The sequence below is a fragment of the Microcaecilia unicolor genome, chromosome 2, assembly GCF_901765095.1.
Source record: "Microcaecilia unicolor chromosome 2, aMicUni1.1, whole genome shotgun sequence".
Classification (NCBI taxonomy): Eukaryota; Metazoa; Chordata; class Amphibia; order Gymnophiona; family Siphonopidae; genus Microcaecilia; species Microcaecilia unicolor.
Genome location: NC_044032.1, coordinates 537188139 through 537209552, shown reverse-complemented (window position 1 = coordinate 537209552; position 21414 = coordinate 537188139). Strand labels below are relative to the sequence as shown.

General features: G+C 43.4%; 1 protein-coding gene across 1 annotated transcript in view; it reads right to left on the bottom strand.

Annotated features, from left to right (window-relative positions):
• The window catches only part of LOC115462177 (protein NOXP20-like), a 71100-nt gene that overhangs the window by 14020 nt on the left and 35666 nt on the right, over positions 1-21414 (bottom strand). Inside the window, exons 4-5 of the mRNA XM_030192195.1 lie at positions 20203-20310; positions 11995-12101 (exon numbers count right to left, since the gene is read on the bottom strand). Of these exons, the coding sequence (XP_030048055.1) occupies positions 11995-12101; positions 20203-20310 (215 nt within the window). The remainder of the gene's footprint in view (positions 1-11994; positions 12102-20202; positions 20311-21414) is intronic.

Sequence of the window (21414 nt, the reverse complement as noted above, 5' to 3'; positions counted from 1 at the left end):
GTAACGTTTGTAGTTACATTTTTGGGGGAGTGGGAGGGGGTTAGTGACCACTGATGGAGTAAGGGGAGGTCAACCCTGATTCCCTCCAGTGGTCATCTGGTCATTTAGGGCACCTTTTTGTGCCTTTAAATATGGGTCTAGTTCAAAACGTCTTAGTTTTAGTCCTGGACAATTTTGTTTTGTTCAATTATGGCAGAAAAACGTCCAAGTGTCCTTAACACACCTGACACACCCCCTTTTGATTTGAACACACTTCTGACAAACCTCACAGAAAAACGTCTAAAAATTGGTTTTGAAAATACCAATTTGGGTGTTTGTGTGAGAAGAACGTCCAAATGCAGATTTATGTCACTCTGTGGACGTCTTTCTCTTTTGAAAATGAGCCCCAGTGTACCTGTACTTTCAGAGAGCATTTGATAAGTTCTGTCATGAGAGACATCTAAAGGAATTCAAGTCATGAGATAGGAGGTAATGTGCTTATGGTGCTTGGCAAGTGGTTGAAAGGAAAGGAAACAAAGAGTTGGACTAAACAGCATTCTAGAGAAAGGCAAATAGTGGAGTACTCCAAGAACCCTTGCAGGAACTAATGTTGTTTAACATTATATATTTTTAATTGTATATGCTATGACTGACAATATTGTTTATACTATTAAGTTTTGTATTTTATAATGAATATTATAATTGATACGTTGTTTGTATTATTCATTATTATTCTACTCTGCTTAATAGATTTCTACTGGCTAAAGCAGACTATAAATGCCATTTTAGTTTAATTATCAATCTGGCCAATTTTCAAAGCGATTTAAGCAGGCAGGAGCCTATCCTACCTGCTTAAATCACGTACCATCGCCTAAGTGAGGATATTCAACGGCACTTAACTGGACAGTGTCGTTGAATATCCCCACAGACCACCCAACCAAAAAGTGTGCAGGTCAGGGCCGGCGTTGGGGGGGGAAGAGCCGTGGTTTATGCAGGTGCCAGCAGTATTCATTGCCGGCATTCGTATAGCTAAGTAAGTGAATTTAGGATAGCTCAAAAGCTGTCCTAACATCACCTGCTTAGCTATTGCACACCCCGGCATTGAACATCAGCTGGGACCCGCATAGGCTCCAGTGGCCATCCCCATCTAATTTAACCCCCAATATTCAGTGCCAGTCACCAGACATGACCTGGCACTGAATACTAGGGGCTAACCTAGCCATGACTGTAAGCATTTAAAAAACCGCTGACTGTCGCTGGCTGAATATTGGGGGGGAGAATAACAATACAAACAGCACATAAAAATGATGATAATTCTAGCACAAAATCCACACATCTCTATTAAAATTAAGAACATAGTAAATATTAAAAATTTACAATTGTTTTAAATAAAATGCAGACCATACAATTCATAGTACCTTAGAGTACAGATGTACACAGGATTTTCTTTAATATACGTACATAACATTGAACTCTACATCAAAAGGACCTTGGAAAGCCTCAGCTCCATGTGCAGCAGCAGTGAAAAAAGGTAAACAAAATTAAGCTTTGGAAAGGAAGAGAAAATAAAACTGAGAATACCATCATGATTCTGTAAGAAACTACAGTCACCACACCTTGAGTACACTGTCTGAAGTTCCGGTCAACTCATCTCAAAAATGATTTATAGAGAAAGATAAAAAAGAAAGATAAATGGTAAAGAATGATTCTCTTATGAAGAAGGCTCTTCGGCTTGAAGAAAAGAAACCTGAAAGGGGATACGATAGAGGTTTGTTAAATTACAAGTGGGGTGGAGTAAGTTAATAGGGAACAGTTATTTACCTTTTCAAAAAGTTATATGAATAGGAGTCACACCTTGAAGCTAACTGGTAGCCAATTTAAAACAAATTTTGAAATAGTTTTTCAGTAAACACTGTGGAATTTATTGTTAGAAGATATTGGTAATGCTAGTAGCATAAAAGTCACCGGATTTTAAAAACATGTTTTGGCAGTTCTATTAACTATTAGCTACACAGATATTGGGTTGCCACCTCTTGAACTGAACTGCTGGGAGCTAGGAATGAAAAATAGGAAGCGGCTTCCCTCATTAGATCTGCGAGTGCTTCTTTGAGGCATAGTTTGCTGGTAGACATTGGAACCCCCTCCCAAATTCTGCCTTGGCCTTCAGCATGTCCAAAAGTGGCTCTGGGCCCAATAGACCATTGGTCTGACTCAGTATGGCATGTCTTTGGTGCTCTAAAAACACCTGGCAAAAAATATGAGAAAGTGTGTGTTAGTCTGACACATGCCATACTGGATCCCCTAATTCCAAATATCCAATCAAGTAACGGCAAGTGGAGCCTGGCACACCCCTATATAACTTAGAAATGTTGGTGCTATGTGAGAACTTCTAATTGTTTTTCTCTTTTAGTTTTTATTGGCCTTGATAAAATCTCTTACAAAATACCTGGCTTATTTCAATTAATTAAAGCCAGCATCTCTTTAAACAAGCGTAAATTGAAATATGCTAAGCCCAAACCAATGGACAGTGCTGGTCCTCTGAGCACCTCATTTTACAATGACAGTTTTTCTTATCCATTACAAGGAATATTTTTGCGGAATGTATCCTGAGGGGTTGGGTTGGAAGCACCATGTTCTTTTGAACATAAACCAGGGTGGAACACAACAATTCTCCTTTGCTTTTGAAGTTCCTGAAAGCACCATGTGAAGATCCTCCCATCCTAGCGTTCACTCATGCATCTTGAACGCTTATTCTTTTGAAAGATTTTGGATTGATATTCAGTTGCACAGAGTGCACATAATTTTAATTATTTAACTTAGTTATACATCATACATAGATTCAGCAGCCCTATCCATTTTGGTAGTGCTGTGAACAAGTTGGTTCAAATTATAACATCTAAGGCAGGGGCGTAGCTACGTGGGGCCACGGGTGCATGGGCCCTCGTACATTTGGCCCTGCCCCCCCCACCAACTCCTTCAACCCCCCTCTCCCGCCGCCAACCCTCCCCTGCCGTCGGGTACCTTTGCTGGCGGGGCTCCACAATCCCCGCCAGCCGAAGTCTTCTTCTCCAGTGTGGCCACGTTGCAGATCAGCAACGCAGCCGTGCCGGAGAAGAGGACTTCGGCTGGTGGGGGTTGGGGAGCCCCGCCAACAAAAGTACACAGCGGCGGGGGAGAGTGAGCGGTGGCGGGAACAGGGGGTCGAAAGGGTTGGCGCCGGGGGCGGGTCGGCAGCAGCAGAGCCAAAAATGGCAGGGGGGGGGGCTAAAATGTACCCCCTCACCTCGGGCTCTGGACTCCCCTCCCGCCGAAGTCTAGCTACGCCCCTGGGTAGACATTTGGGTGGCCTGCTTGGCCATCTAACTTACCACTTACTAGTATATGTTTAGCACCTGAATATCACCACTTAGATGCCAAGTCCTGTCGCTTCTTTCTCTTTAACATCAGCAAAATTCGTCCTTTCCTTTCTGAGCACACCACCCATACTCTCGTCCACGCTCTCATTACCTCTCGCCTTGACTACTGCAACCTACTCCTTACTGGCCTCCCACTTAGCCATCTATCCCCCCTTCAATCTGTTCAGAACTCTGCTGCATGTCTTATATTCCGCCTGAACCGATATACTCATATCACCCCTCTTCTCAGGTCACTTCACTGGCTTCCAATCAGATACCGCATACAGTTCAAGCTTCTCCTTCTTACCTACAAATGCACTCAGTGTGCAGCCCCTCATTACCTCTCTACCCTCATTTCCCCTTACGTTCCCGCCTGTAACCTCCGCTCACAGGACAAATCCCTCCTCTCAGTACCCTTCTCCACCACCGCCAACTCCAGGCTCCGCTCATTCTGCCTCGCCTCACCCTATGCTTGGAATCAACTTCCTGAGCCCTTACGCCAAGCCCCCTCCCTACCCATCTTCAAATCCTTGCTCAAAGCCCACCTCTTCAATGTTGCTTTCGGCACCTAACCTTTATACCTTTCAGGAAATGTAGACTGCCCCAAAGGTCACTATTCCATCCTCATCCTCCTTGACCTATCTGCCGCCTTTGACACCGTCAATCATAATTTACTTCTTGACACACTGTCCTCTTTCAGGTTCCAGGGCTCCGTCCTCTCCTGGTTCTCTTCTTATCTTTCCCAACGCACCTTCAGAGTATTTTCTAATGGCTCCTCTTCCACCCCTGTCCCGCTCTCTGTTGGGGTTCCTCAAGAATCTGTTCTGGGACCGCTTCTTTTCTCGATATACTCGCTGATCTCATCACATGGTTTCCAGTACCATCTTTATGCTGATGACACCCAGCTTTACCTCTCCACTCCCGACATCACAGTCGAAACCCAGGCCAAAGTTTCGGCCTGCCTCTCAGACATCGCTGCCTGGATGTCCAACCGGTATCTGAAACTGAACATGGCAAAGACTGAGCTCCTTGTCTTTCCACCCAAACCCTCTTCTCCTCTTCCTCCCACTTTCCGTCTCTGTTGACAATGCCCTCATCCTCCCCGCCTCTTCAGCCCGCAATCTAGGAGTCATTTTCGACTCCTCCCTCTCCTTCTCTGCCCATATCCAGCAGACAGCTAAGACCTGTCGCTTCTTCCTCTATAATATTAGCAAAATTCGCCCATTCCTCTCTGAACAGACCACCCGAACCCTCGTCCACTCGCTCGTTACCTCTCGTCTTGACTATTGCAACCTTCTTCTCGCTGGCCTCCCGCTTAGCCACCTATCCCCCCTTCAATCTGTCCAAAATTCCGCCGCACGTCTTATCTACCGCGTGACCCGATACTCTCATATCACCCCTCTCCTCAAGTCGCTTCACTGGCTCCCGATCCGCTACCGTATTCAGTTCAAGCTTCTCCTATTGACCTTCAAGTGCACTCAATCTGCAGCCCCCCATTACCTCTCTACCCTCCTCTCCCCGTATGTTCCCACCCGTAACCTCCGCTCTCAGAACAAATCACTCCTATCTGTACCCTTCTCCACCACCGCTAACTCCAGACTCCACCCCTTCTGCCTCGCATCACCTTATGCCTGGAACAGACTTCCCGAGCCCATATGCCATGCGCCCTCCCTGCCCATTTTCAAGTCCTTACTCAAAGCCCATCTCTTCTCCCTTGCTTTTGGCGCCTAACCACCCTCCCCATTCATGATACCTACACTGACTACATAGTTTGTCACCTTTAGATTGTAAGCTCTCTTGAGCAGGGACTGTCCTTCCCCATGTTTAAACTTGTACAGCGCTGCGTAACAGAAATGCTTAGTAGTAGTAGTAGTAGTATTTTGACTGACTGTACATTTGTCCTTTAGATGGTAAGCTCCTTTGAGCAGGGACTGTCCTTCTATGTTAAATTGTACAGCGCTGCGTAACCCTAGTAGCACTTTAGAAATGTCAAGTAGTAGTAGTAGTAGAAGACACAGAAGTTAGAGGTCTCAATGGCACTACCAGTGCAATATTCCAAATCTCACCCATTTTTTAGGAGAATAATTTTAGATACCTTCAAATTTATATGTCCACAATTATCTGTTCAACCACCAAGAATTTTTATGTTTAACAATTTTTATTGATGACCACACCAACAGTACAAAGCCACCGGAACATGTCAATCTCGAAGCATTTGTATATAACTCAGTGGAACATCACTTAAACAATTATCAGTACATACAGCCATCAAATTTTGTCATATAACATTGTCCCTCCCTCCCCCCAACCCCTATTCTGTATTTATTTTAATAATAAAAGAAGCTATTGTATTGATATTACATTCAATTGCAAATATAATCAATAAACAGTTACCTGATACAACTCTTCGTCTGTTTTTTCCGTTTTGTTTCTTATCATAATCTAATCTAGAATGTCATCAAAGGTTTCATTGAATGTTCCTTTCCCCCCCTTCCCCCCCCCACCCCTCCCCCCCTGTACCTATACCATGTAATTCTATATCAACGTTAACCATGTAACATATAGAGCCATTTATCTTCCCCTACCTTCCTCTCCCATGAGTGTGTTCACCAATAAGCTGCGAGCTCTGCTTGATAAAGCCTGTATATATGGTTCCCAGACTTCCCAAAAACGTTGTCTACTTCTAGGACTACAAGTCATAGCGCGTGCTTCCATTCGCACCAAGGTATGAAGCGAGCTCCTCCACTGCCAGTAGGAGGGCCCTATGTCTTGTGTCCAGTGTTGTAATATACATTGTTTCCCAACTATTAGTACCTTATAGATAAATATGTTTTCTTTATGTCGTAGTGTTGACCCTCTTCCTCTTACTCCAAGCACTACAGTTTTAGCCTCTAACCAAAGCTTCTTGTGCAGCACGGCTTCACAGTATTCCAGCACTGGACCCCAGAACTCTTGTATGGCTGAACATCCCCAAAACATATGATACAGTGTTGCTCTCTGAAAATAACATTTACTACAATGTGTTTCTTGCAATCTACCTGCATAATAGGCCTGTATGGGAGACATATATGCCCTCAGAACAATTCTAAATTGTATCTCCCTATATCGGGCACTCACCACTTTATGTACTATCTCCTTTAGAGATTGGACTATATCTCCACTGCTGATCTCTACCTTTAAATCCTCAGACCATCGTCTTGCCACTGCTTCATAACTACGATGCTTGGCTATCAAATTTAACTGTTTATATAGTAAGGATACCGTGGTCTGTTCTCTTCCCTGTGGTAAAAACAGATTCACCAGCATCTCATATATCCCTCTATCACATTTTTCCCTATGTAGTTTCTCAATATAGCTGTGGATCTGGCAGTAATCATACCATACCACATTCTCTACTCCCACCATGCCCTCTAAGGTTCCTCTTGATATAATCTTTCCCGTGTCCTGCATAACATCGGCCACTAGTACCACTCCCTCCTGTGCCCACTTGGCAAAGTTCGGGCACGTATTCCCTGGTTCGAATGCTCCATTCCCAACCAGTGGGAGGAGATCCGTACATCATGGGTTTTTATTAAGTCTCCTCAATATGTACTGCCATATACTTCTCATTGGGTGCAATAAAACGTGATGTTTCCATTCCTTTGGTATCTTTGTACTCTCAACATGCATCATATAATAAGGGTGATATGGTCTAAACAGTGCACTCTCAATATTCCATTCCGTATGCTCTTCTGTTTCCATAATCCAATCTGCTAAGTGTCTAGCTAGACAAGCCCAATTATATTGTTTAATGTCAGGCAACCCCAATCCTCCCTCAGATCTTTTCCCATAGAGATATTCCAATTTAACTTTAGCCTTTTTCCCACTCCAACAGAATCTAGTCAACATTCCTCGAATCTTCTTTATATCTTTAGTCTGTATGACTAGTGGCAATTGTCTTAGTACATACAGCCATTTTGGGAAAAGTATCATTGCAAACAAACCCACTCGCCCGCTTAAAGTTAAGGGCAGTCCCTCCCATATTGCTAATCTATGCCGCGTATATTGCAGTAACTGGTCAATATTCTGTCTATATAAGCTACTCATATCACTTGTCAATGTTATGCCTAAGTATTTAAATTCTTTGTTCGCCCATCTCAATGGGAACCTACCCTCCCATTTCTCCTTTACCCGAGTTGTTGTGGGCAATCCCTCTGACTTTTGAAAATTCAATTTAAATCCCGAAAAGGCCCCATATTCTTCAAAAACCTCCATCAATACCGGCAGCGATCTCTCCGGTTTAGCTAGGTGAACCAAAAGGTCATCGGCGAACGCCGATATCTTAAATTCTCTGGTTCCCAGATTTATACCTTCAATCTCAGGGTTACTCATGATGTCTCTAATCAACGGGTCTAGCGTTATAGCAAACAGTAAGGGAGACAGAGGGCATCCCTGTCTGGTACCTCTATTAATTACAAAATTTCGAGAGTACGCTCCGTTAACCAGCACTCTCGCCATAGGATTCTTATATAATATAGATATTGCTTGTGTAAAGTACCCTTCAAATCCGTACGCTCTTAGTGAAGCAAACAGGAACTCCCACTCTACTCGATCAAACGCCTTTTCGGCGTCGAAACTGATCAATAAGGATTCTCCACCCCCTCTGCGCACATTCTCTATTGATGCCAGTATCAGTCTAATATTTTTCCCACTCTGTCTCCCCTGTATAAATCCCACCTGAGGGGTCGCCACTATACTTGGTAGCACTTTTGCCAATCTTGAGGCCAGAATTTTAGCTAGCAACTTAGCTTCATAACTAATCAGTGAGATTGGTCTATATGAGTCTGGTATGGTCGGATCTCTCTCAGGTTTTGGGAACACCACAATATCCGCTAATCGCAGAGATCGTGGAAGTTCACCTAATTCGACTGATCTATTAAAGAACTTTGTTAACGGGCCTCCTATGTCCTGCATTAGAATTTTATAGAATTCAGCCCTATAGCCATCTGGTCCCGCCGCTTTATGCAAGGCACTGGCTTTAATTTCTTTGAGGACCTCCTCCGTCTCAATCGGTTTATTTAGCTCCCTCTGCTGTTGTTCTGAGATCTTCGTCTTATTAATATTTTCTAAATATATATCAGGGTCTAGATCATCGTCATCATTTTTGGCATATAGCCTGGCGTAATAATCTTTAAATACATCTCTTATCTCTGTGTCATTATGCACTAGGTTCCCCCTCTGTGTCTTGATCCCCAACACTCTCCTCTGCCCCTTCATCTTCCTCACCAGCCCTGCCATGAGTTTCCCGGGTTTATTCCCAAATCTATGCAATTGATATTTATAATATTCAACAGATTTTCTGGCTCGCTGATGTATCAGTTCATTTAAATTTACCTGAGTAGCTAATAGTTGCTCTCGGATATGATTTGCTACCCCTTGTCCGTATGCCCTCCTCAATTGCACCAACTGCTCCCCCAATCTAATGATCTCTCGATCTCTCTGTTTTTTCTTTCTGACACTGTATGCTATGATCTCACCTCTTAACACAGCTTTCCCAGCCTCCCAGAACAATATTGATGTATCCCTATGTGACTCATTATTTAGTTCATATTCTTCCCACTTTCTCCTAATAAATTGCCTAAAATCCTGATCATAATACAGATCTAAGGGGAATATCCATCTGAACTCTCTGCTTTGCGAATTCAGATCTTTAAACTCAATCGATATTGCCGCATGATCCGAAATTATCGTGGGATCTATTGTTGCCTCTAAGATGTCTGCAAAGCTGTCTTCATCTATCAGTATGTAGTCTATTCGCGATTGCGTGTGGTGAGCTCTAGAATAGTGCGTAAAATCTTTAGTAGTAGGGTTAAGAACCCGCCACACATCAACCACTCCCACAGCCCCACATATCAAATTGATACCTTTATCTATCCCTCCCATCGCACCTGCTATATGATGTGATTTATCTATGGTGGGATCAGCTACTACATTGAAATCACCCCCAATTATCTTCTTCGACACATTAAATTGCTGTATCTTGCCTATGAGAGAATGGAAGAATTTCTTACTATACACATTAGGGGCATATATGTTGCTAATGAGGTAGGTAGTGTTATTCACCTTGACCTGTGCCAGAATATATCTCCCTTCGGCATCCATACATGTCTGCCCCACCTCGACCTGGAGTGATTTATGAAACAATATCACTACCCCAGCCTTCTTTCCCACCGCTGGGGTCTCCAGTACTGTTCCCACCCACCAGGTTTTAAGCTTAAGGTGCTCCTGAGACGTCAGATGTGTCTCCTGGAGAAGTGCTATATCCGCTCTTTTCTTTTTAAGACTATGTAATATTTTCTTTCTCTTAATGGGAGATGATATACCCCCCACATTCCAAGAGTATATCCTTAATCCCATCAGTCTCCTAAGTCTCGCTTATGCATCCGCCACTGTTCCACATTCACATAAGAGCAGTCGCGGTGTCCCAGCAGCACCACTCCCGCTGTTTGTACAAGCAGCCACTCCTCATTCAACTCACTCATATTTCTCTTCTGACTCCATATGTCTAATTGAGGTTCTGTTAACCTAATTTTATGTATCCCCCTATCTCTCCTCCCCCCCCCTCTCTCCCCCCCCGCCCCTATCCTTCAATGCCTCCCTCCCTCCCTCCTGTTCCTAGAACTAGTCACTTATTAACCCCTACACTCACCCTGCCGTGATTATTAACCCCTCTAACTCTTCCCAGTCTTAACCACCAACTTATTCACAAATTCACTTAACATTTTTCGTATACCAGTCTTTGATCATCTGCTTCCACCACATCCTAGCAATGGTTCAGCACCCTGTGCTGTGATTCAGTTCTGTATATTCTTTCGGTCTCATATTGCGTTCCGCCTCTCCATACACATACGACCCTTGCAATTCCATATTATATTCACAGTCCATGTCTGATTCCTCTGTTGTATATATATATCAAATCGTCTACAATATCCCATATATTCAAGCATTGATCAGGGCGTAGCTGAATCTCTGTTTCATCCTTCAATGTTCCATCCTAGAGAAATCAAAAAAAAAAAGTTTTCCGGGGAGGATTCCCCATAGCAAATTAGTTTCAAGTAAGCCCCCGTCTTGTAGAGCTCCCTCAAATGCTTCTGTAGTTATATCCTTCCCATTAGAGGATCTGTTCTCCACCATGTTGTTGAATGTATGTTTTAGCTGCTTCAACTGTGTCCAAAAATTTTGTAACTCCATTTAGCGTGAGACGCAGCTTAGCCGGATACAAGAGCGCAAATTTTATTTTTTTATTGAAAAGGTCCGTACATAAAGGGGCAAAGGACTTCCTCCTCGCCTGCACCTGCTGAGAATAATCCTGAAAACAAAGGATCTTCTTATCTTGGTAGGTGAGAGTTTTGCCTCCTCTTATCGCTTCCAGAATTTGTTGTTTATGCCGAAAGTTCAGAGCTTTTAGTATGACTACGCGCGGCCTGTTCTCAGGCTGTCTCGGAGGTCCAACTCTATGGGCTCGTTCAATACAAAAACTCTGTAATTTGTCCTCTATATGTAATGATTTCGGCAACCAATCCTCCAAAAAGGTAGGCAAATCTTTATCGATAAGCGATTCTGGCAAGCCAACCAAACGCAGGTTGTTTCGCCTGCTCCTATTTTCCAAGTCATCGATCTTTGTCTCCAGATCCTGTACTTTCCTCTCCAGTTTCTTGTTGATCTCCTTCTGCGCCCCCACCGTCTCCTCCAACTCTGTAATCCGCTGTAATCCTTCATCTAGCTCCATATTTATACTGTCTATACGCTCATGAGCCTCCTCCGCCCTATCGAGCAATTGCTGAAGCTTTTTGTCCAAAGCGGCCTCGACCGCCGCTGTAACCTCGGCCGTGATCTCCGTCAGCCATGCGGAGCCCACCGCTAATTCGCCAGGGTCTCGCTGGTCGGCCATCTTGGTTTCTGGCGGTTTCGATTTGTCTCGCTCTTTTCTCACTGATTTCGCTGCCATTCTCGATTTCTTCACTCAGTCTCTACTCGCCAATCGCTTTCCCACCTTTTAGGTTCAAAATTGTGGCGTTTCGCTCCCTGGGTAAGTCAAATTATCTGATTTCCGGGTGAGTGTGCGCGGAGCTTAGCTTTCCAGCGTCAGCCCCGCACCATGGCGTCACGTGACCCCACCAAGAATTTTTAAAAAAGGCACTTTCCTGCAACTGCATTAGTGCTTTTGAATACTGACCTCTTTATTTAATTCTATGTAAACAAAACATGATGCAGCTTATAGTCACATTTAAGTCTATTTTCTGTATCCTTTTTAAGCAGCTTTGTTAGATTTTAAAAAAATCACTGGCCAATGTTAAGCACTGGACCATAAATCAATAGCTTTAAAGCAAATCTTGCTACTAACATCATGGTGACATGGTTCCAATACAACAGTGTCAGATCAGGACCAATATTCCCTCATTCCGTAAATCAGGAAAGTGATTTCAAATTCCAGAATAACTGTCCATTACCATTTTGGCAACTCAGTTAAAAGTGGCTGAACCACCCGGACGAGAACAGGAAATGTAACCTGTGCCATACATAAAACATTATTGCTATTACCTGCAAAGTGACAGCAAAAGAATTAATGCACTTTACTCACTGTGTTCTGTACAGCACTGCTGATAGTTGAGAACATTCCACGAGATCCAGCCGTAGGCGAAGATGGAAGATGCTCTACTGTGCTTCCTTCGGTTTCAGAGGCATGTTCTGTTTTGAGAAAGAACAAGCAAGAATACAATGTGCAAGGTATGCAGTACACATACCAACTCATAAGCAGGAATTAAATGGTAGTAAAGGACGTTAACCCACACTACACTGAGCGATTTTTAATGAATGGTCTCTATTGAAATATAATGGGGTCTCCAATGACCTATTACTGGCTAAATCCAGAGGTCTCTATTCCATCCTCATTCTTCTTGATCTTTCCACTGCTTTTGACACTGTCGATCACAGCATACTCCTCGATACCCTGTCCTCACTTGGATTCCAGGGCTCTGTCCTTTCCTGGTTCTCTTCCTACCTCTCCCTCCGCACCTTCAGTGTTCACTCTGGTGGATCCTCTTCTACTTCTATCCCTCTGCCTGTCGGCGTACCTCAGGGTTCTGTTCTTGGTCCCCTCCTCTTTTCTATCTACACTTCTTCCCTTGGTTCATTAATCTCATCCTATGGCTTTTCCTACCATCTCTATGCTGATGACTCCCAAATCTACCTTTCTACCCCTGATATCTCACCTTGCATCCAAACCAAAGTTTCAGCGTGCTTGTCTGACATTGCTGTCTGAATGTCTCAACACCACCTGAAATTAAACATGACCAAAACTGAGCTTCTCATTTTTCCCCCCAAACCCACCTCCCCACTCCCCCTGTTTTCTATTTCTGTTGATGGCTCTCTCATTCTCCCTGTCTCCTCAGCTCGAAACCTTGGGGTCATCTCTGACTCTTCTCTCTCCTTCTCTGCTCATATCCAGCAGATCGCCAAGACCTGTCGTTTCTTTCTTTACAACATCCGTAAAATCTGCCCCTTTCTTTCCGAGCACTCTACCAAAACCCTCATCCACACCCTTGTCACCTCTCGTTTAGACTACTGCAATCTGCTCCTTGCTGGCCTCCCACTTAGTCACCTCTCCCCTCTCCAATCGGTTCAAAACTCTGCTGTCCGTCTCGTCTTCCGCCAGGGTCGCTTTACTCATACTACCCCTCTCCTCAAGTCGCTTCACTGGCTCCCTATCCGTTAACGCATCCTGTTCAAACTTCTTCTACTAACCTATAAATGCACTCACTCTGCTGCTCCCCAGTATCTCTCCACACTCGTCCTTCCCTACACCCCTTCCCGTGCACTCCGCTCCATGGATAAGTCCTTCTTATCTGTTCCCTTCTCCACTACTGCCAACTCCAGACTTCGTGCCTTCTGTCTCGCTGCACCCTACGCCTGGAATAAACTTCCTGAGCCCCTACGTCTTGCCCCATCCTTGGCCACCTTTAAATCTAGACTGAAAGCCCACCTCTTTAACATTGCTTTTGACTCGTAACCACTTGTAACCACTCGCCTCCACCTACTCTCCTCTCCTTCCTGTACACATTAATTGATTTGATTTGCTTACTTTATTTTTTTGTCTATTAGATTGTAAGCTCTTTGAGCAGGGACTGTCTTTCTTCTATGTTTGTGCAGCGCTGCGTACGCCTTGTAGCGCTATAGAAATGCTAAATAGTAGTAGTAGTAGTAATATCCAGTGTTAAAAGTGGGGGATGGGCTGTCAATTGAAATAAATGTCATTCACTGATAATAATGTGCACGATCGGAAAAAAGGGCACACTAGAGGGCAATTCTATAAACTGTGCCAAAATTTAGCACGTTGCGTGCAAATTTTATAACAACATCTGGGTGCGCAGATTCCATTACAGAATGCTAGTGCAAGTAAGTATTTTACATACTAACATTTAGGCACGCCCACTTACACCATGTCAATAGATGTCTCTTTATTTGGAAGGTTGACCCCTTGTGGTAGTACCACGAGACTACTGCTAAGGGTCATGGCAGCCATGTCAGATGCACTGACAGATGAGTGGGAACAGAGGGAGGCTGTCCCCACTCCAGCCCAATTTAACAAGAATTACCTCCCAGTAAGGTGCCAAGAGTGATGGGAGGTGGGTATAGGGTTCCCATGGACACACATGAGTGGGGTCTTGGTTCAAGGGAGGGATCTACTGAGTTTTGCTGTTCAAGGGGGGGGGGGGGGGGGAGGATGTGATCAGTGGAATTGGATCGGGGCAGTGAAAGTGTAAAGATGTGGATGCAGGGGAAATGGGATGGTGGGGGGCCTGCAGGGGTAGTGTGAGTATGGGGAGTACCATCACAATATCTGTCTTTTTAAATAATAATAATTTTTTTTTTTTGCAAGGGCCACACAGTATTATCTGCAGTGGCACATAGCCTGTGCTGGCACTACATATAATGCGGTTTTGTGTGGTATATCTCTGGCCTGTGTGGTAAATGCTGGGCACGTCCCCTGCAATTACCGCACAGGCTTTGCATTTACTATGCGTTACTTTTTCTCTCTAAATGCATGGTAAGTGCAAAACTTTACACTCTGGTAAAACATGTCCCATAGTGCGCACTACTAACATTTGTTTTGAAATAACAGTTAAAAAAAAAACGACAAAATGTTTCTGGTTGCCTATCCCTAGTTAATAGTTAATAGGTGGTGGCTGTAGCTAGAAGGTTGCTAGGCTGTATAGAGAGAGGTGTGACCAGCAGAAGAAAGGAGGTGTTGATGCCCCTGTATAAGTCGTTGGTGAGGCTCCACCTGGAGTATTGTGTTCAGTTTTGGAGGCTGTATCTTGCTAAGGATGTAAAAAGAATTGAAGCGGTGCAAAGAAAAGCTACAAAAATGGTATGATATTTGCGTTACAAGACGTATAAGGAGAGACTTGCTGACCTCAACATGTATACCCTGGAGGAAAGGAGAAACAGGGGTGATATGATACAGACGTTCAAATATTTGAAAGGTATTAATCCGCAAACTAACCTTTTCCGTAGATGGGAAGGTGGTAGAACTAGAGGACATGAAATGAGATTGAAGGGGAGCAGACTCAAGAAAAATGTCAGGAAGTATTTTTTCACGGAGAGAGTGGTGGATACATGGAATGCCCTCCCGCGGGAGGTGGTGGAGATGAAAACGATAACGGAATTCAAAAATGCGTGGGATAAACATAAAGGAATCCTGTTCAGAAGGAATGGATCCTCAGAAGCTTAGCCGAGATTGGGTGGCAGAGCTGGTGGTGGGAGGCAGGGCCAGTGGTTGGGAGGCGGGGCTAGTGCTGGGCAGACTTCTACAGTCTGTGCCCTGAAAATGGCAGATACAAATCTAGGTCAGGTATACACATAAAGTAGCACATATGAGTTTATCCTGTTGGGCAGACTGGATGGACCATGCAGGTCTTTCTCTGCCGTCATCTACTATGTTAATAGTTGTGTTGGTGAATTGTCTTCAGAGCTTAAGAGTTCATTATACAGCAAAAAGAAAAAAGCATACTAAGAAATAAAAATGCCAAGCACTGAATTCCAAAGGCACAGTTTTCCAGGTAAAGAATAATCCCAAATGGAATGGAAATAACACCTTGTTGTATCACTGTATAGCTTATGTCACAGTATGGTAAGCACGGTAGAGCAAGGTACATATTCTGAGATCCTGGCTTACTTGCTGCCCGATGAGCATGACTGAGATGGGAGTGGACCTTTGCCAGGTAAGAAGTGTCCCAGGGTCTGGCGACATCTTAAGCTTGCCTACCACATACCACCTTTTAAAACAAGCTAAGATGCCGACTATAGCCCACGTAAGGCACAAGCACATGGAGGGTACATGCCTTTCATTGGCCCATGGCAGCCCTCTGTTGTTAATTCTTTTGGAGTTAACAGTTTTTCTGTGATAAGTTGATATGGTCAGGTACAGGAATCCCCAGGTTTATGGTGCTACATTAACAATATCAACAGCTATATTAAATTCCTAGAACAGATAACGCAGCTTTCTGCAACAGTTAGAAAAAAGCCTTTTACAACGTTTGCTTTTAAATGCTTGCTCAGTTCAAAATAAGTCCAAATTAATTCACGATTTGGTGGCGGATTTAGTCTTGGATGTGTTGCTGTCACTGAAACTTGGCTTGCGGTAGTGAACTGGCTACTCTGCATACTTATATATGTCTGCCCTCCTAGTTCAGTCATTAGTACACTCACATGATGATAAATGAGCGAGATAGGATGCAGCTTTAACAAAATGTAGTTTTTTCGGGGGTGGGGGGTGGGAGCGGGAGTAGCACAACAGATCATTAAAGCTGCTATTAACATATTTATAAATGATCTGGAAATCGGAATGACAAGTGAGGTGATTAAATTTGCAGATGACAAAACAATTCAAAGATGTTAAAACACATGCAGACTGTGAAAAATTGCAGGAAGACCTTAGGAAAATGGCAGATGAAATTTAATGTAGACAAAAACAAAGTGATGCACATTGGGAAGAACAATCCAAATCATAGTTACCTGATACCAGGGTCTACCTTGGGGGCAGCACTCAAGAAAAACGTCTAGGTGTTGTTGTAGACAACATGCTGAAATCTTCTGCCCAGTGTGTGTGGCGTCAGCCAAAACTGCAAACAGGATGCTAGGAATTATTAGGAAAGGGATGGTAAATAAGAGCGAGAATACTATGATGCCTCTTTGTCACTGCATGATGCAACCACACCTTGAGTGCTGCATTCAGTTCTAGTCGCTGTATCTCAAAAAAGATATAGTGGAATAAGAAAAGGTTCAAATAAGAGTGACCAAAATAAGGGAGATGGAACTCCTCTCATATAAAGAAAGGCTAAAGAGGTTAGGGCTCTTCAGCATAGAAAAGAGATGGCTGAGGGGAGACATGATTGAGGATTACAAAATCCTGAATGCTGTAGAACAAGTAGAAGTGAATCGATTTTTTACTCTTTGAAAAAGTACAAAGACTAGGGGACACTCAATGAAGTTACATTGAAATACTCTTAAAACAAATAGGAGGAAATATTTTTTCATTCCACAAACAGTTAAGCTCTGGAACTCTTTGCCAGAAGATGCGGTAACAGCGGTTAGCGTGTCTGGGTTTTAAAAAAAAAAAGGTTTGGACAAGTTCCGGGAGGAAAAGTCCATAGACTGCTATTGAAAGAGACATGAGGAAAACACTGCTTGCCTTGGGTTGGTAGCATGGAATCTTGCTACTATTTGGGTTTCTGCCAGGTACTTGTGACCTGGATTGGCCACTGTTAGAAACAGGATACTGGATTAGATGAACCACTGGTCTGACCCAGTATAGTTATTTTTATGTATAGTTATTCTTATGCCATACCAAAGGTCCATCTAGTCCAGTATCTTGCTTCCAACAGCAGTCAAACCAGGGCACAAGTATTTATCTATCTACTAGTAAAAAAGGCCCGTTTCTGACACAAATGAAACGGGCGCTAGCAAGGTTTTCCTTGGAGTGTGTATGTTTGAGAGAGAGAGAGAGAGAGAGAGAGAGAGAGAGAGAGAGAGTGAGTGTGTGTGTGAGAGATAAAGTGTGTGTGAGAGATGAAGTGTGTGTGTGAGTGACAGAGAGTGAGTGAGAGACAGAGTGTGTGTGTGTTTGTGTCTGAGAGAGAGAGTGTGTGAGAGACAGAGTGTATGTGTGTGTGTGAGAGAGAGAGAGAGAGAGAGAGACTGTGTGTGTGTGAGAGAGAGAGACTGTGTGTGTGTGTGTGAGAGAGTGTGTGAGAGACAGAGAATGAGTGCGTGTGTGGGGTTCCGAGTTCCATGACCCCTCCTTCCCTCCCTCCCTCTCCTCCCCTCCGAGGTCCAGGCCCCCCCTCCCTCCCTCTCTCTTTCCTCCCCTCTGAGTTGTTGGCCCCCCTCCCTCTCCTCCCCAGCGTGCTCCATGCCCCCCTTTCCTTGGAGTGTGTATGGGTGAGAGATGGAGTGTGTATGTGAGAAAGAATAAGGGCTCCGAGTTATCATGACATCTCATTGTTTTTTCTGCTACCTCATTGGCCACTACGACTCCGTGATTTGCCACTGTGATTGACTGTCTCTAAGGTAACTTGCCTTCAGCTACAACTGGAAAGGTCTGAGCTAAATCCGAAATCCAATGCAATTATTTTACCACTTGAGCTCTTCAGCTTGGAGAAAAGACAGCTGAGGAGAGATATGATAAAGGTCTATAAAATAATGACTGCAGTGGAACGGGTAGTCGTGAATCGTTTGTTTAGTCTTTCCAAACATATGAGGAATAGGGGGCATGCAATGAAGCCACAAAGGAGTAAATTTAAAATGAATTGGAGAAAATATTTCTTCACTCAACATGTAATTAAACTCTGGAATTCGTTGCCAGAGAACGTGGTAAAGGCGGTTAGCTTAGCAGAGTTTAAAAAAGGTTTGGACAGCTTCCTAAAGGAAAAGTCCATAGACCATTATTAAAATGGACTTGGGGAAAATCCACCGCTTATTTCTGGGATAAGCAGCATAAAATGTACTGAGCTTTTTTGGGATCTTGGATTGGCCACTGTTGGAAACAGGATGCAGGGCTTGATGGATCTTTGGTCTTGTCCCAGTGTGGCAATACTTATGTATTATAAAATAACACCACTTTCCAGAACACATATTTCTTCATACAAATCAAAAAAGTATGCTACAATAACTTTGCCCACTGTACTAACCGACTTCCTCACACCACAGGATAAGAAACAAACAAGTTTTCAAATATTTCTAATACTGAAATGTTCTGCTCAGTGTGCATTGACACCTAGAATCTAGTATCAAATAGATATAATTTGGGTTATTGTTCCCAAAGGGCTAGATTCTACATATCGCTGATTGCGTCCATTTAGGCCATGTTTTACTTGGCTTAAATCCCATGCCTAAATTAGACACAGAGCGGGTGTATTCTATAATAATGTGAATAGACTTTCGAAAATGCCCACAACCCACCCATTCCACACCCATAACCACACCCCCTTTTAACTATGTGACATGGAATTTACACACATCACGTTACAGAATACACTTAGCGAGTTGTGTGCGTAAATCTTAATTAATGGCAATTAGTGCTAATTGCTTAACATCCAATTAACAGCACTGATTAGCTAGTTAACCAATTAAATTACACACATTATTGCAGAATACGCTTCAATTTCCATGTGGAAATTAAGGTACTATGCATAGAATCTGGGGGAAAATGGATCACTTTGCAATTGTCCACATTAAATTTCATCTGCCATTTGGATACCCAGTCTTCCAATCTCATAAGATCCTCCTGCAATTTCTCACAGTCTGCATACAATTTAACAACTTTGAATAGTTTTGTGTCATTTGAAAATTTGATAACTTACTTGTCGTTCTCATTTCCAGATAATTTATAAACATTGTAAAAGGCACTGGTGACAATACAAACCTTTGCAGCACTCTACTATTCACCTTCTTTCACTCTGGCCATTTACCCTAATCTGTTTTCTACCTTTAGCCAGTTCCCAATTTACAACAGAACATTGCCTCCTATTTCACAGCTTTTTAATTTTCTCAGGAATCTTTCACGAGGGCCTTTGTCAAAAGCTTTCTGAAAATATAGATACACTACATTAACTAGTTCACCTTTTTCCACATGTTTATTCACAGCTCCAAAAAAAAAAAAACTGTAGCAAATTGTTGAGGCAATATTTCCCTCATTAAGGGCCCCTTTTACTAAGCTGCGTAGGCGCCTACGCGCACCAAAGTGGAGTTACTGCCCTACTAACGCGTGGCTCTTGCGGTAATTTCATTTTTGGTGCACGTCCGATACGCGTGTCTGAAAAATATTTTTTGTTTTCTGGCGCACGTCCATCTGATGCGCGTAGGTTATTACCACCCAAATTCTTTACTGCTAGTCGATGGCTGGCGGTAAGGTCTCAGACCCAAAATGGACATGCGGCAATTTTGATTTTGCCACACGTCCATTTTCGGCAAAAAAAACCCCGAAAAGGGCATTTTTTATAGGTGTACTGAAAAATAATTCTGTACGTGACCAAAAAACGCGTCTACACCACTGCGGGCCATTTTTCAGAGCACCTTAGTAAAAGGACCCCTTAGTCTCGCCACTAAGCCTTGTCTTCTCTTTTACTCCTCGATGATCTAACGGTCCCCACTGACTCCCTCACTGCTTTCCACTTCTAATGTACCTGAAAAAGTGTTTATTATGAGGAGGATCTTTGTTTTATATTTTCCCTCATTGAAGAATTCAGAGAAGTTATTCACCACAAGTGTTCTAAAGAGGAATACTTACCTTGCTCACAGGCTTCTGGCGTGTCAGGGTGAGCCGCTTCAGGAGATGCTGAATTATTCATTCCGAGTGTAGCTTCCGCTTTTTCTTTTACAGCTGTTAACCCATGGCCTATCACATGGGGAAAAAATATTTTTACTGTTTAGGTGTGTTATGCTTCAGTGCTCAATTAAGTAGTCACAGCTGGTATCTATTAAAAGATAGTTACTAGCAACAGTGCTCTAATTGGTCATCTTGTCACAGAATGTTTTAATATTAAAAGCATGCTTTTAGGGAACTCCATCATACTGCCTGCTATCCTACTCTGAATATTGTAACCAGGTGTCCCTAGGTGCAGCCAAGGATAGAACAATCTCCTCCAGCCACAGGCTCCCGGCACAATGAAGAAACAGATGTCCACCAATAACTTCAATCTTAAGAACTTTTATTCTATGCAGGTTTCTAGTACAGAGTTCCAACAGCAGCATAGCACATACCAGGATTCAATACAGGCTTACAGGCTTCAGTCTGGGCTCTTTATCCAGTGCACAATAAACAGTAATTCAATTCAAACAGTTCTTTCAGTGCATCATCCCAGTTCAGTCACTCAGCAGCATTTTCTACCTTCTATCCTTTTTACCTTCAGGAGAGTTCAATATTTTAGGGACTCCTTCTACCCAAGGGTTTTCCCCTGCATCAGCTTCACAATGAATTCAATACTTTTGGGACTTCCTCTCACCCAAGGAATCTCAGCCTGCTTCAGTACTTTAGGGACCTCCCTGCCCAAGGATTTTCAGCCTGCAAATACTTCTCCCCTTCTCTCTCCTGGACTGAACTAATGAGACTCCTTCCCACCTGCCTAATCAATCCTTGGCTTCTGCCTTCACAACCAATCATTCTCCACTCATTAGCTTCTCTACACACCCATACCAGCTGAGTTGCGCATGAGCCTAATGAGGAGTTCCTGCACACAGGGTTTCCTATCTCTCTTTCCCCCTAGTGGCAGCCAATCTACACATCCTATTAGCTTACACCCATGTCCTCCCTTCTTGCAGCTAGGAGTCCAGTCCAGGTTTTCCATCTCACCCCCTGGCTCCTTGCCTGCAATGCCTTCTGGGACTTGTAGTTCAGACCAACTATCCTGGAGGTGACTTTATCACAATATATGATGCTTTTGTACAGGAAACAAATCACAGACTACTCCTTAGTGACAGCGAAAGGGTGTGGTAGTGTAGA